The sequence below is a fragment of the Balaenoptera physalus genome, assembly GCF_965194825.1.
Source record: "Balaenoptera physalus genome assembly, chromosome: 8".
In the NCBI taxonomy this organism is placed as follows: domain Eukaryota; kingdom Metazoa; phylum Chordata; class Mammalia; order Artiodactyla; family Balaenopteridae; genus Balaenoptera; species Balaenoptera physalus.
The window spans coordinates 7,286,898-7,302,826 of record NC_138887.1 but is presented as its reverse complement, the minus strand read 5'-3'; the positions used below and the strand labels follow the sequence as shown (position 1 = coordinate 7,302,826).

General features: G+C 50.5%; 1 protein-coding gene across 6 annotated transcripts in view; it reads right to left on the bottom strand.

Annotated features, from left to right (window-relative positions):
• TNS3 (tensin 3) overlaps positions 1-15,929 on the bottom strand; it is a 234,898-nt gene that overhangs the window by 46,297 nt on the left and 172,672 nt on the right. For all 6 annotated transcript variants that reach the window (XM_082471501.1, XM_082471502.1, XM_082471503.1 and 3 more), the window contains 3 exons: positions 10,124-10,287; positions 9,019-9,145; positions 8,847-8,930 (listed from right to left, as the gene is read on the bottom strand). In XM_082471501.1, the coding sequence (XP_082327627.1) occupies positions 8,847-8,930; positions 9,019-9,145; positions 10,124-10,287 (375 nt within the window). The remainder of the gene's footprint in view (positions 1-8,846; positions 8,931-9,018; positions 9,146-10,123; positions 10,288-15,929) is intronic.

Genomic DNA, 15,929 nt, shown 5'->3' with positions numbered 1-15,929 from the left:
ATTCAACTCAACTCTATCTACCTGGAGACAGCGTCAGAGCCCACAGGCTAAGGGTTCCGTCCCACACGACCGCCCTCCCTTCAGACCAACCAGCTATATAGATCAGAGGTGCTCACGACCCCTTCCTCGGGTTCCAATAATTTGCTAGGGTGGCTCAGAGAACTCAGAGAAACATTTTACTCACTAGATCAACAGTTTATTATAAGAGGTTATAACTCAGAAACAGCCAGATGGAAGAGATGCACAGGGCAAGGCATGGGGAGGGGCATGGAGCTTTCATGCTCTCTCCAGGCACCCCACTCTCCCCAAATCTCCACGTGGTCACCAGCTGGGAAGCTGCCTGAACCCTGTCCTTTTGGGTTTTTCTGGAGGCTTCATTATATATAGGCAGGATTGACTAAATCACTGGCCACTGGCGGTTGATTCAACTTCCAGCCCCTCTCCCCTCCCTGGAGGTCAGGGGGTGGGACTGAAAGTTCCAACCCTCTAATCACAGGGTTGGTTCCCCTGGCAACCTGCCCTCCACCCTTTCCAAAAGTCACCTCATTAACATCACAAACACCGTTATGCTCTAATCACTTAAGAAATTCCAAAGGCTTTAGGAGCTTAGTGCCAGAAATAAGGAAAACCAAATATATACTTCTTTTTATAAATAACAGTATCACAGACTCACATCTGGCATTTCTAAGGATGGTGGCCCCGGAGACATGTGTTTCCCGGGGTGTCATGTAGGCAGTGTCCGGGATGCACTGAACATACAGTCCCGAGGGCAGCCATCCCAGGCGCCTCCTTGAGGGTCCCAGGTGGGTAGAACCTGCTGGTCTCTCCCCATGGAGCGCACGGTCCAGATTCTGGTGCCAGCTGCCCTCCCAGCACCCACCGCCGCCCTGCCATCTCCCGCTATCTGTCCCCAGTCCTTCAAGTTACAGCCTCCTCTTCTACTTACAACACGCTGCTAGGAGAATTCTACAGTATGTGAATTCATATTTAAGTATTCATTATTTGAGTAAATACTTCAATATCCCTCACTCTCCTGGGGCAGGTACCCTAATGTAAAAGAGGAGCTCGCCAGGCACAGGCCCAGGCCTCAGGAGCACATGCTGGGGAAGGGCAGGCTACTCTGGGCTCTGGTCCACCCATCACCAACCTCAGATTGCTTTTCATTTACTTTGCTTGTTTACTGCAGAGGTGAGGGGTAGGTATGAGGCGCCTGTGGCGGGGACGAGCCAGGCAGGCTCCCGGGGCCCCTGGCACTGGAGTCTGGGGGCTTAAACTAAGTGCCACAGGACCTGGAGGGTCACAGAACAGGATGTGTGCTACCCAGAGCAGAGGGCAAGAGCTGCAGGCAAAGGTGCAGTGCCAGGTTACAGGGGATAACACGGGCCTCTCCTGAGACAAACTCTCCCTCCCTGACCAAACCGGAGACAGGGTCCTGGAGCCTCGACCTTGGCCTTTGAGGTCTGTCCTCGGAGGACCCGGTCTTTAGCAAGGATTATGCTAAGTCATCGCCCGCTGCCTGCTCTCTGATCAAGTTCCTCATCTCCTCCTTGATGTCTAAGCCCTCTGCCGGTCTTCAGCAAGATCCTGTTGGGCCAGTTTGGCAAGAATCTCCCTCTCCTTGATGTTCCTCTGAGTAACTTTTCATCCCCTGACCCTGTCACTGCTCTTTGGCTGTATTTGCTGCATTAGGATTTGAGCTCAGCTCCTTCCCCTGCTGCAATAGTACCAAATAAAATCTGTCTCTACCACCTTTAACTGGTGTCCTGCTCTGTTTCTACACTGACTAAGCTGGTACCTAGTTCAGTTTGATGTAATAAGACACACAGAGGAACTTTATGTAGTTAGTGTTGCACTAACTGCATACTAACTAAAAGAAGCCAGAACATAACTGACATCATCATATTAATAGCAACAAAATCAGAAATAGTTACAATGGCCAAAATCCATTCTGCTAGGGTCAGTTGATTATACCACCCGAATCTCCCACAAATCCAACCCACCTCCTCCCATCATTTCTGAAACCATTTTCGTGCTCCGCCCCCCTGCCTACTCCGACTGCTGTTGTGCATACAGCAGCCAGACCGATGTGTGAAAACAGAAATCTGAGCAGTTCTCTCCCCGTCTCAAGACATACCCCCATCTTCTGTGGCTGCAGAGAACAGCTGTGGCTGGGCCTCCTCTCACCCCTCCACTGCCCTCCAGACCCCTGTCTCCATCCTGTCCTGGTCCGCAGTACCCTCTGCCACAAGGCCCACACCTGCTGTTTCTCCATTCCAAATGCCCCCCTCCATTCACCTAGTTAGCTCCTACTTAACCCTTCTCACCTGTCAAACCCTCAGACCTCCTCACCAGGTAAACAACCAATACAAATTGGCAGAGTGCCATCGTCCTGTCCTGGGCTCTTCCCTGTCATGGGATCACTGGGTCCATCCCTGCTGTACCTACTGCACTTCCAGGAGGGCAGGGCTGGGTCTCTGGGCTCACACCAACCCAGCAGAGCACTGCGGAACAGAAGTGTTCAATAAACACAGGCAGACTGCACCCAGGCCCACTCCACACCAAGTATTCCTTTATCTTATAGTTTAACTTTTCATTATAGAAAATTCCAAAAAATACGAAAGTAGACAGAATAGTATGATGAACCTCTGTGAAGACGTCACCAGCTTCAACTACTGCCAACTCACAGCCAATAAATACCGTTTCGACCACATCCACACCATTTCCCCCAATGGGATTTAAATTAAACTTTTAATGTTGAGATCATGGTACAGTCACACAGAGATCCCCTATACTCTTTATCCAGTTTCCCCCGATGGTAATATCTTACTAAGCTATACCAGGATGGTGATATTCATACAGTCAAGATAGAGAACATTCCCACCCCACAAGGACCCCTCCACTCCCCCTCCACCTTTACCCCCTCCAAACTCCTAGAAAACACTAATATGTTCTCCATTTCTATAATTTTGCCATTTAAAGAATATTATGTAAGTGGAACCATACAGGATGTAAACTCTGGGGAATGGCTTTGCTCTGAAGATTCACCCAGGTGTGGCACCACTGCTGCATCAACATTCCGGTTCCTTTTCATTGCTGAGCTGTGTTCCATGGTGTGGATGGACTGCAGTCTATTTATCCACCTGCTGAAGGCCACCCAGGTTGTTTCCAGTTTGGGGCTATTTAGAATAAAGCTGCTATAAACATTTCTGTTCAGGTTTTTGTGTGAGTGTAAGTCTATTTCTTTGGAACAAAAACCCAGGAGTGCAACTGCTGAGTCACATGGTGGTTGCATGTTTAGTTTCTTTAAGAAACTGCCAACCTCTTTCCCAGAGAGGCTGCACCATTGTCCGTTCCCACCAGCAATAAATGAGAGTTCCAGTTTCTCCACATCCTCAGCAGCATTTGGTGCTGTCACTATTTTTATTTTTAACCTTTCTGACAAGTCTGTAGTGGTACCTCACTGTGGCTTTAATTTGCATTTCACTGAAGGCTAATGATGTTGAACAACTTGTCATGTGATTACCTGCCACCTGTACATCCTCTTTGGTGAAACGTCTCTTCGTATCTTTTGCCCATTTTCTAATTGGATTGTTTGTTTCTTTACTGCTGAGTATTCACAGTGCAAATATTTACTCCCAGTCTGTACTTTGTCTTCTTATCCTCTTAACATGTTCTTTCCATAGCAAAAATTTTCAGTTTTAATGAAGTCTAATTTATCAATTTTTCCTTTTATGGATCATGCTTTTGGTGCTAATCTAAGAGCCTTTGCCCAGCCTGGACCCCAAAGATGTTCTCCTATTTTTTTGGTAAAAGTTTTATAGTTTTCCATTTTCCATTTAAGTTTTTGATCCATTATACATTAATTTTTGTAAAAGATGTGAGACTTTGGTTAATGTTCTTTTTTTTCTTTTCTTTTTTTTTTTTTTTTTGCCTGTGGGTGCCCACTTGCTCCAGCATTATTTGTTGAAAAGGCTATCTTTCCTTTATTGACGTGTTTTGGCACCTTTTTCAAAAAAATCGATTGGGCCTATTTGTATGAGCCTATTTTGGGGTTTTCTATTGGTTTCTGTGTCTATCCCTCCCCCAACACCACACAGTCTTGGTTACTGTAGTTATATAATAAATCTGGAAATTAGGCAAATCCCTTCTTCCCACTTTATTCTTTTTCAAAATTGTCTTAGCTACTCAAGTTCCTTTGCCTTTCCATATAAATTTTAGAATTATCTTGTCTATATCTACAAAAAAACCTTGTCAGGAATTTGCTAGGAATTGTGTTAAAACTATGCATCAATTTGGGAATAAATGACATCTGTACCAGGCTGAGTTTTCCAACCCATGAACATGTCTCTCCATTTATTTAGATATTCTTTTATTTCTTTCATCAACACTGTGTAGTTTTCAGCATATAAGTCTTGTACATGTTTTGTTAGTTTTGCACTTTAGTATTTCACTTCTGGTCGATTATAAATGACACTGTATTTTTATTTTTTTTATTAACTTTTTTTTTGATGTGGACTATTTTTAAAGTCTTTATTGAATTTTTTATAATATTGCTTCTGTTTTTATGTTTTGGTTTTTTGGCCGCGAGGCATGTGGGATCTTAGCTCCCTGACCAAGGATCGAAACTGCACCCCCTGCATTGGGAGGCGAAGTCTTATTAACCACTGGACCACCAGGGAAGTCCCGACACCGTATTTTAAATTCAGGTTTCTACATGTTTGTTGCTACCATATAGAAATATAATTGATTTTTGAGTGCTTACCTTATATCCAACAACCTTGCTGAATTCACTTATTTGTTCTGGGAGGTTTTTTAGTAGATTCCTTAGAATTTTCAACATGGACAATCATGACATCTGCCAAAAGGGACAGTTTTATTTCTTCCCTTCCAATCTGTTATCTTTTATTTCCTTCTCTTGCATGGTGCCCCTGTAGAACTTCCAGCATTATGTGGAATAATAGTGGTGTTAGCTATAGGGTTTTTGTAGATGCTTTTTATTAGGTTGAGGAAGTTCCCCTCTGTTCTATTTTGCTGGGGTTTTTAGTCATTAATGGGTGTGAATTTTGTCAAATTCTTCTTTTGCATCTATTGATATCATGTGATTTTTCTTCTTTATCCAGATAATACAGTGGATTGCACTGATGGATTTTCAACTATTGAATCAGTCGTGCATCCCTGGAATAAGTCCCACTTGGCCATGGTGTATACTTCTTTTTATATATTACTGAATTCTATTTGTTTCTATTTGTTTAAGCAGTTTTGTGTCTATGTTCATAAGGAATAATTAGTCTATAGTTATCTTTTTTGCTGTTTTTTGCTGTTGCCTTTGTCTGGTTTTGGTATCAGGGCAACATTAGCTTCAAATAATGAACTGGAATGTGTTCCCTCCTCATCTATTTTTTGAAAGGGATTATGTAGAATTAGTGTTAATTCTTCATTAAATATTTGGTAGAATTCCCCAGTGAAACCATCTGAGCCTGGAGATTTCTTTTTGGGGAGATTATAAATTACCAATTCAATTTCCTTAATAGTTACAGGGTATTCAAATGGTCTGTTTCACACTGTTTACAATTTGTGCTTATCATTAAACACTACATAAGTTGTCTGTAATATTCCCTTATTGTCCTTTTGGCATCTACAGGGTCTTCAGCAATAGCCCTATTTCGTTCCTGATATTAGCAATTTGTGTCTTCCCTCTTTTTTGTCAGTCTTTCTAGAGGTTTGTCAAATTCACTGATCTTTTCAAAGAATCAGCTCTTTGGTTTATTTTCTGTTTCCCTGTTTATAATTGCACTGCTTTCTGCTTATATTTTTTAGTGTTTCCGTCCTTCTGCTTACCTTGGGTTTATTTTCCTCTTCTTTTCCTAGGTTCTGGAGACAGGAGTTCCAACTATTCCTTCATTCAGACTTTTCTTCTTTTCCAATGTATGCATTTACTTTCATAAATTTTCCTCTCAGTATTGCTTTAGCTCGGTCCCAACACTTTTGAAATGTTTTATGTTCATTTTCTTCAGTTCAACATGTTTTTTGATTTCCCGTAAGAGTTCCTCTTGGACTCATGGGTTATTTGCAAGTTTGTCATCTCATTTCCAGGTGTCTAGAGATTTTCCTGTTACCTTTCTGTTACTGAATTCTAGTTTGATTCCATTCTGGTTGGAAAACACACTCTGTATGGTGTCAATTCTTTTTAATCTGCTGAAGACTGTTTTATGGCCCAGGATGTGGCCCACTCAGGCCCACTGGTCCCGAGGCCCATGGCCAGTCTGCCGTCTCTCCACCCCTCAGTCTTCCTGCATTTGTTTTCTATTTGCTGCCCAGGGCTCTCGGTTATACTTGGCAAGATAAATAAGGAAAAATATGTCTACGCTATCTTCCAGGAAGCCAAACCACTTTCCCAATGGTAATTTAAAGCCAATATTCTCATTTATACGCAGTTGGTATCCAGCTCAAAGTGATGCAGAACCAGGCATCGGGTACCTCACAGATACTACAGCCCTGAAACTGCACAGTGGTCATGAATGAGGTGTTATTGCCTATATTTTTAGATGAGGAAACAGGTTCAGAGGTCACCAAGTATACGAGTCCCACTTATTCCACGACCGGATTTAAATCCAGGACCTCCAAGACTTTCCATGTGCTTTTTCAGTACTGACATTTTGTCACCACCAGTTTAGATGAGGAAAGTGAAAAACAAGCCTTTCCAATCTGACAATTTGGAATAAAACGCCCCTGGCTGTGGAGTGAGGTTGACAGGTATGGAGTCCTGGCTCTGCCACTGCTGGCTGTGAGCTCAGGCAACCTGCTCTGCTTCCCTGTGTCGATTTCCTCATGTGCAAATGCGGTAAAGGAACCAAGGCCCCTATAACGCGACCGCAAGACTGAAGGAATCCTGTTGTAAAGAAGAGGGGTGAAGGTAGTCCCGAAGTGTGAGCCACCACCATCGCTGTGTCTCAGGGGTCAGCCACCGCCCACCCCCCGACTGTGCAGAGCACACGGGGCCCCCAGCCAGTGCTGTGTGTGTGTCTCTGAGCTCTTCCTGGGCTAACGTCCTCAGGGACTGCCGAAATGAAAGCACGGAAGACTCAGAAGGTGTTCTTAAGATTAAACGGCTCCAATTTCACATGTTTGCTTTTTATATTTGAAATCAAAGCCCTACTTCTTCCGTGTGACATCTGCACACCAAAGTTATTTAGACACACTAGCTGCACAGAAGCCTTATCCACACTGGGTGTGCAGGGCCGCACTGTCACACATGGACACGCTGGCCCATGCAGCCCACGCCTGCCCCAGGGCCTGATGCTCCAGGCCGGGACAGTCGCCCCGCGTCGCACACAGGGCACGCCGACCTCGCTCAGCCCCCAGGCCCTTCTCAAGTTCAGGAAGCGTTCGTGGTGCTGCACACAACGGCCCCAGCGGCCCACGTTCGGAGCTGTTAGCGAGTCTGAAGGTTTTCTCTGGGACTTTCTTTCCTCAAGCTTAACATCCACCCTCTACTGCTGTCACCAGCATGTTTCCAATGCACCTGGCCTTGGAGTGGTGGGATCTGACTGAATCCCGTGCCAGAGGGCTGGGTTCTAGCCGGAATCTACTAAGTACGTTCAAATTAGCCATTAATCGCGGTCGACTCAGGGAGGAGGGCGCTGCGTGGAAATGGAGGCACGTCCCTCTGCTTCTATCTAAATTATTAAAACATAGAAGAACAGACACACGGCTTCACGTGTGTGAGTCCGTGCACCACACACACAGGAACACAGGCACTCCTCATGCTGTGCTCCTACACGTACACACACATGCACCAACACAGCGCACGTCTCTTCTTACCCTTCATTTCAGTCGCACCTGCTAAGAAAGACGTGCAGTTTAGTTCTATGCTAAAAGCAAGCATCTACGGTCCTAAAACCAGAAAGGAAATTTTGGAAGAAAAATGGCCCTTCTCTTAAATGACACATGGATCTCGTTTTCTCTGGAAAAAGAAGGAAAATGGAGCTAGCTGTCATCACTACAACCTCCCCTGCGTTAAGAGGTGGGATTTAAACACAATGTCTGCTTCCCCCTCCCCCAAAAGTGCATCTAATGAGCAGAAGTGATTCCATTACCCTCACTCAGCTTCCCCAGGGCAGAAAGGCAGCCGCATAAGGAATCCACAATTACAGAGAAGAGCGATTTCCAAGTGTAAGTTCGGCTTGAGCTACATCCCCTCCCCACCTGCCCAGGGCCAGGCCCGTCCTGGACTCTCAAGGCAGGTGGGGAATGTCCATACCAGGAAGGGGTGCTGAGGAACCCACCACCGCCGCGTCAACTCCCTCCCCGGGGCCGGTGCACAGACAAATTCGACCCCGCAAGTATGGCACGTGCCCAGGGAGGAAGCAGACCCGTCCAGAAGCGGCCACTCGCTGGGGAGATCCAGGATGGCAGCCGAGAACGTCAGGAGCCAGGACAGGTCTGTGTGAGCGGGCAGCGGGCGAGGGCAGCCGTGCCACTCAGAGCGGGGAGCTCGCTGCTCTCTGTGGCCCCACTTCCTCTGAAAAGGGTGGGTCGGGTGCTCCAGTTTCTTCTTTCAACTCCAAGTAATGCCACAAGGAGTTGAAAAGCACCGATGTTCAGCTGCTGAGAGCACCGTGACCCTCCGCATCAACGCTTGAAAGTGCTCAGTGAACAGAAGAAAATAGAAGCACGCCCGCAGGATGCCAGGCAGAGATTCAACACCACTGCTAACCCCAGCGGGCTACACAGCACTGTCCCTGCGCCTTCCCCAGCCAGAGCCACATTTCTGAGATGTGACACACGTGGAAATATTTCTGCGTGAGAGGACATCCAGAGCAGAGGAAAGGAGGTGGGTTTCTTACCAGGAGCTCCTTTGTACAGACCGCTGGGGCTGCCCATCTGCGGCCCGGATGGGCTGAACGGAGGATAACGTGGGCTTCTTGTCACTGGAAAGAGAAAGCAGAGTAAGAGGCTGTTCCCCTCTGCTCCCTGAAGGGGTGGGATTGCACACTACGAGCTCTGCTTCTTTCTTACCATATGGCGTTTCTGGAGACACAGGAAATGCTGGTGTGGGAGAGATGGACTCACTGCCACTGCTGGTTGGAGAGAAGATCCTGCCGTCGATCACACTCAGGTCTGGGGGATACGTGGTGATCACCGCCTGAAATCGGCAAGGGGGGTTGGTCAGGTGAAGGCCACTTCCAGACAGCTGGGGGCCCCCAGTACCCACTGAGCCAACCCTCATCTGAGACTGGGGACAGAAGGCAGCCACGGAAAACTGGAAGAAGCTTCAATAACAGTCAAGGCAGAGGGAAGTGTCTCGTGGTCAACATTACACAGCTCATAAGTGGAGTTAGCAGAGAGTTTGTGCAGCAGAGGGGAAGCGAGTGTTAAGTGAAAAGAGCAGGGTAAAAGAATCGTCACCTGTAGTGTGTTCACAGATACGTAAAATGCCCAGTGAATTAAACACACAGGCACAGAAAAGAGGCTGGCAGGACATAGCCCAGATATTAACACTGGTTCTGTGCGTGTGTTAAGACTACTGGTGACTTTCTTTTCTCGTCTATTCTGGGTTCCAACTTTTCCACCTTGAGAGTCAATGAAACCCTAATTTCAAAGGGTTCATCGTTGGGGGGTTTGCCAACCTGTCTTACTTCAATTCCGAATAAAAGCCTTAAGGACGCCTCCCCAAAGATGCTCTGTAGATCTCCCCACGGAGCACACATCCACGCTGACCCACTTTCTTCCTCCCTCCCGGGGACGCCGGGAGGCCTTAGGTTGGGGACTCGGGGTCCTTTGCGATGACTTCTGTTTGCCCTTTGCAGCTGCCGTCCACCCATGGAGCTCTGAGACCTCTACCCTCGCGACCCTCCTGCATGCTGGGCCCCTCATCCCCATTCTACAGATGAGAACGCAGAGGCTCAGATGACCCCAGCGAGTGAGGTGCACGCCCGCACAGCTCCCTCGGGGGAGCGGGGATCCCACCCAGGATTCCGGCTGATGCACACCCGGGCTCCCCCCACACCACCCGCCTTCAGGGAGGAACTTCGTCTGTGAGATGGGGACGAAGGCGGGTGGGGAACTGAACTGGCGATTTGGGACGGGGCTCAGGCCAGGTCCTGGGTGGCGGTGTGCATACCTCTTTGGCGCTGTCTGACGAGAGGAAAGGCGCCAGGCTTGGGGCCTGTTCCGCACTGGTGGTCTTTCCCCAGCCGCACTTGGAGAAGGCTGCCTGCTGCCCAGCATCGTTGTCATACTGCTCGAGGCTCAGCTTCCGGAACCTTCCGCCCAGTGGCTCGTCGCCTGTTAGGAGAGAGACACGTGGGCTGCAGGCGCTTTCATCATGGAGGAGAGCACTGACCCTCAGTTAAAACTGACTTTAAAACTTCTCAGAGGCATTCTTTATTTTGTCTAGTTCCAGAACATTTTCATCACCCAAGATGAAACCCCATCCATAGCCATTAAGCGTTCACTCCCCATTCCCGACCCCCAGCTCCTGGCAACCACTAGTTTACTTTCCGTCTCTATGGATTTGCCTGTTCTGGACACTTCATGTACACGGAATCACACACTCCACGCCCTTTGGTGTCTGACGTCTTTCACCCAGCGTGACCCTCTCGAGGCTCATCCTGTTACTGTGTGAACTGGCCATTGTCCGTGTCCTGGCTGTTTCTCCCAGCGTCAGCTCCACCAGGGAATCGTGCCTGGCCGGCCCCCCAGGGCCTAGTACAGGGCCCGGCACACAGGAGGTGCTCAGGAAGCAGAAGGGACGGAGAAAGGCTGGGACCCAGGATCGAGGCTTCTTTCCCCTCGCTGAGTGAGCAAGAAAGATTCTTGGTGGCGGTCAAGCTTCAAAGAACCCAGGGTGGGCCCCCTGATGGCCGCAGGTCCTGGGACTCAGTCTGAGACCTCTGCCCGCATAACCCATCTTCCCCTTCTCGGGGCATCTGCGGTCAACCTTGGGGGTCAGAGTGCCTGCACCTTGCTTTATGACCACCAAGGAGGTAACAACCACTCAGACCAGAGACACAGAAATCTTTCCTTGAGTCACAAACCTAAATACATATCCATTTGCCTACACAAACGGTCACCTTCTTGATATGTTGTCCTGCATCTTTAAAAAAAATTTTATCCGTTCTTTGTTACCTCTGTGAATCACCTATTTGTTTATGCTCAATCCCAGTACACGGGTAGAGTGATACCAGAACTGTTAACCTGTCCACTTTTTATTTCAACGTGTCAAAGGTACTTTGTATGTCCTAGCTGGTCCACACCGGTTGCTCAGGGGAGACGCGGGGGCTGCTGCACGTGGACGTGCAACCGAGGGGCATCCTCAGACTCACGGGGCAGCGGGGAAGCAGCCCCGGAAACCGTCAGCTCCTGCGAGCCAGCCTACGCCTTCCGGAACCGGCTTCTGGGCGGGACCAGGCACCAGGACGGCTCCCAGGGCTCTGGGATACGACCGGGCTGGGTGTGACCTACAGCATGCCGGAGCTGTGTGCGAGCCCTGTCTGCCCGCCCCAGTCGGGGCCAGGGTGGCCTGAAGGCCACTCCACCCGCAGAGCTTCGGGGCTGAGTGAGGACCGTGCACGTGACAGCTGGGCTCTTAACAGCGAGGAATCCTGGGGGGAAAAAGCTTAATTCAAGCGCCAACAGTCGGCATTCGCTGCCCCACTGTCCAGCGCAAGAAATGTCACAGATCCTCAGCCCGGCTCCAGCCAACTAAGACTCACTTGATGGGGGATGGGGGAGGGGTCGGGGGCTGCAATCGATCTGTGGAATCTCACGGCTGGAGGTTTGGGAGACCTGCTGCAGGCTGTTAGGATGGCAGTGTTTCTATCGATGATGTCCTCTGAAAATTCAGCCATGTTAAGTAAGGGTCTCCCCTACAGTTCAGATTTAAGCTATGTAATCCCTACAACTGTGACGGTCACGACGACACTGCATTTAAAGGTGGGGTTTAAATTACCAACGCGCACGTGGCTCACGTGGAGAGACTCTGCCCGAGGCTGTGAACACGCTGTCACGTGAGCGCCCCCGGCAAGCCTCGTGCCCCCCGCCCCCAGCAGGGCCTTTCAGAAGCTGCGTGGAATTCAAAGGCTTCCGCCTGAAGGGAGCTCCGTCCACAGACGGAGAAACTCAGCAGCTGTGTCCAATGAGGAGAGGAGTGGGACTCCTTCGAGGGCGTCCCCCCCAAACCCTCCAGCTGCCCGAGGGTCCCTTCCTTGGACAGAGGCCAGCCGGGCACAGCCCTCCGTGTCACACGGGAGGACATCTGCTCAGTGCCGTTCAGCTGGTGACCCAGCGGGCGAGTTCTAAACCCGGTCTCCGAGTGGCCGGCCCCTCCCAGAATCCTTCCACCCCTCCTGACACCCTCCCTCCGTTTCCAACAGCTGCCCGCTAAGACCCGGCCTGGAGGGGCGAGGGGAGAGGGCACTAGGATTTGGGATTTGGAGGCTCACGTCCACCCTCACCAGCTGGGGGATCAGCTGGAGGACACCCTCCAGCCCCCGTTTCATTGTGTGAAAAATGAGCACAGTGCTTGCCCCCTTCTCTCCCCTGCAGAGAAAAACTGGGGTGAGGATGAAATGAAACGCGTTTAGCACATGCACACTGACACAGCGCCACCGCCATCCCGTGATCTTCTTCCTGCTCCCTCCACGAGACCGGTGCTGCAGGACTGGCCCCTGACTGCCACAGACCTGCCCCTGGATGGGCATCTGGAGCCGCCGAGGGAGGGGGCGCCGGGAGGTGCGAGGCCGCGGGGAGAGGCTGGCCCCCCGGAGGATCGGGCTCGCGTGCTGTCACCTGGGCAACAGAGGTGCAGAGTGGGGACAGAAGGGGCCCGTGCGAGCCTGGCAGCCCTGAGAGCGGGGGGAGCGCCAGCGCCCTCGTCCGAGGCTGCAGGGGTTACACAGAGCACGGAGCATCTCAGCCAAAGAAACGCCTCCACCCAAGTTGCGCACTGGGTGCTCAGTGGCCCTTTAACCGACCCCTGCAGCCCATCACAGCCAAGAGAGCCAGAGCCCGCGCTGCTCCAAAGCCTTCCGGACAGGGGATCTGGGGACGGGAAGACAGCTTCCGTTCAACATGCAGGGTAATAAATGGTGTTTTGTGGAAACAACACACTGCCATCACTCCAGCACGCTGAGTGGCACGAAGCCCCAGAAAGGTGCGGAGAGTGTGGGCGTGCCCCGTGACCTCAGCCCTGACCTCTGAACCAGAGGGTTCCAGGAACTGAGGCCCCATTCCGTGTACGGCCCTGCGTATGAAAACCAGCCTCGAGGATGTACTGCAAAGGCCCAGCTATAAAAACACGTCCAGGTGGCATCAGGGCTCAAGAGGGAATATGCAGAACTGAGAAGGGAGTTCCAGAGAAGGAAGCTTAGATTTTTTTTTTTAATTGAAGTATAGTTTACAATGTTATGTTAACTAGACTTTTAAAGCCTCTCTTCAGGTTCCCTGTAATGGTCTAGTTTCAAAGTAGCCGGGGAGCTCAGTCTGTCATTTTAGCTGATTCGGAGCCACGTGTGGCCTCGGTCCTGGGCTTCCTCCAGAGGAGGCCCTGAGACAGCGTCCGTGAGTGGCCCCAGAAACGTCCTTATGGAACACAGGGGTCTGTAACCATTTCCTGATGTTCTCTCTCTCAGGCACAAATGAAGATAACAAACAGATTTTTCTTCACTTAAAAATCTCTCCTGTAAAGTGTTCTTCGTATCAAATACCACCTCGAGTGCCTTCGCTGAACCTAAGTAATAGGGCATGTGGCTCAGCAGTTAGGGGTTTCATTCTTCAATAATCATGGATCAATACTTCACCGCTCCCCGGCCTGCAAGAGTGTGGTCACGGGCGGCCACCGAGGGTCTATGCCAGGACGGGCCTGGCCAACGTGGAGAGCAGGGGTCGGGGCACGCACACAAGCTCCACAGGGGACCCCGTTTCCAGGCTGCGACCTGCACAGAGCGCCACTCTCCCCGCAGTGTGTCTTCCCTTCCCAAAGAGGCAAAGATACAGGCACCACGGTCATCAGAGGCCAGGCCTCCGCAGGCGACAGACCCTGCCCTCCTATCAGACTGCGGCGTACACAGGAGGGTCCCCTGCACCATCCCGACCCCAGGGTGATACTCCTGGAGAAACGAGGAGGGGGGCACGACGCAGCCGCGGCGCCGGGATGTGCCCGCACGTGCCCACCTCTGCCCGGGGGGAAAGCGGGAAGCAGAGGCAGGCTGCCTCACAACCGCCAGGCGGCGTACTGCGTCGTTTCTGCCGATGAGGAAAATGGGGTCTCGGGTTGAGATCTGCCCTATCCCACACAGCAAGCTCCAGACAGGGGTGTGGTGCCCCGCGGAGCTGACCAAAAAACCCCCCACTGCAAACTCCACTCCCCCAGGGCCGCTTGTCATCGCCCGCCAGTGCCAAGCGAGGGGCGGGTCAGCCAGGAGGTGACACTGTCCCCTCCCACCTAAGAAAGCCTGCTCAGTGCAGACGGTGGCCCACAGGCCTGGGAGGCCCGGCCCACCCACACAGACAAGCGGTGCCGTCGGCACCTCCACGATTAAGAATGGCTAACGCGGATGATGGAAGGGACACCGGCTGAGATCGGGGACCCTTCCTTCTGCCCACGTGCCAAGGGGCAGCTGACGCCCGCTTTGCTTCTCAAATCCTTCTACCCCTCAAGTGAATTTCAGATTAACAATGGCTCATTCCTTACAATCTCTGGAAACGCCCCCTTTGGCATTTGAGTAAACACACTGGCTGGGGATGTAGTTCCCAGAGCAGGTGAGCGCAGAGCAGCCTGGACCAAAAGTAGGAGGAGGCGGGTTTTAAAGGCCTTCCTGTCCGAGAATTGTTGGTCTGATGGTGGAAGTGGGGCTGGGCAAAGGGCATCTGACCCCAGGCCCACTCGCTGGCAGACGCCAGCTCCCAGGCCCGCTCGGGCGGGCCGCCTCTGGCCAAGAGCGGAGCAGTTCTGCCTCTGTGCCCACTGGACGGTCCGACAGACGTCTCGGGGATGAAATGAGGACAACCGTCACCACTGAGCCTGGTCCAGGCTCAATGACATAATGCAGCAAAAGCCACTGCAGGACACAAGCCCACAGCAAGAACCAAACGTGGAAACTGCAGCCACCAAACACGCCAGTAGAAGATTCATGCAGTCACTGGAAATCCTGTTTGATGGAATGTGAAGGGAGAAAACATGCTAAAACATGACGTGAAAAGAGCAGCGTGGAAAAGTGAGCATGTGGCAGTATATCTGTGAATTCATTTTGATTTTTAAAGATAAGAAAATGTACCAAAATGTTCACAAGAGGCTGTCTCTGGGTCGTGGAATTCTGGGCACTGTGAATAGTTGTTTAAAAAAATACCCATTAGGTTGGCCAAAAAGTTCGTTTGGGTTTTTCCATAAGATGTTACGGGAAGCCGGAACGAACTTTTTGGCCAACCCAATATATCTTCCAAAGTTTTCACTAATAATAGGTCTTACTTTCAAAATCAGGAAAACAAGATCCAGATCATCTTTAAGAAGAATAAGTTTTCTTTACATTTTGTAGAACTCCGAGTTGACGTCACAGACCTTCCCAAGTCCTTCTCTACTCGTTCTAATTCTAGTAGAACTAACTCTGTACTAGTACAAGCACACCTCAACCTGCAATATGCCTGAGGTCTACGCCCGTGTTTAGTTTCTTTGTGAAGATCCACAAACACAAACGTGTTTGGTGTTTGATTAACCTATCATTCTGACAAGTCTGCCGTGTGTGATGGCTGGATCTTCTCATCAGATACAGAGACAATCCTATGGGAGGTGGCTTTCTGCACCAATAAGCTCACAGGAGCTGTACAAGTTACCTTAACTTAAAGAGAGCAGGACTAGGGTGTCCACGAGGTTGGGACGTGAGCACCACTGGGCGGGGGCCCACACCCCTCGGGTCATCCAACAGTGGCCG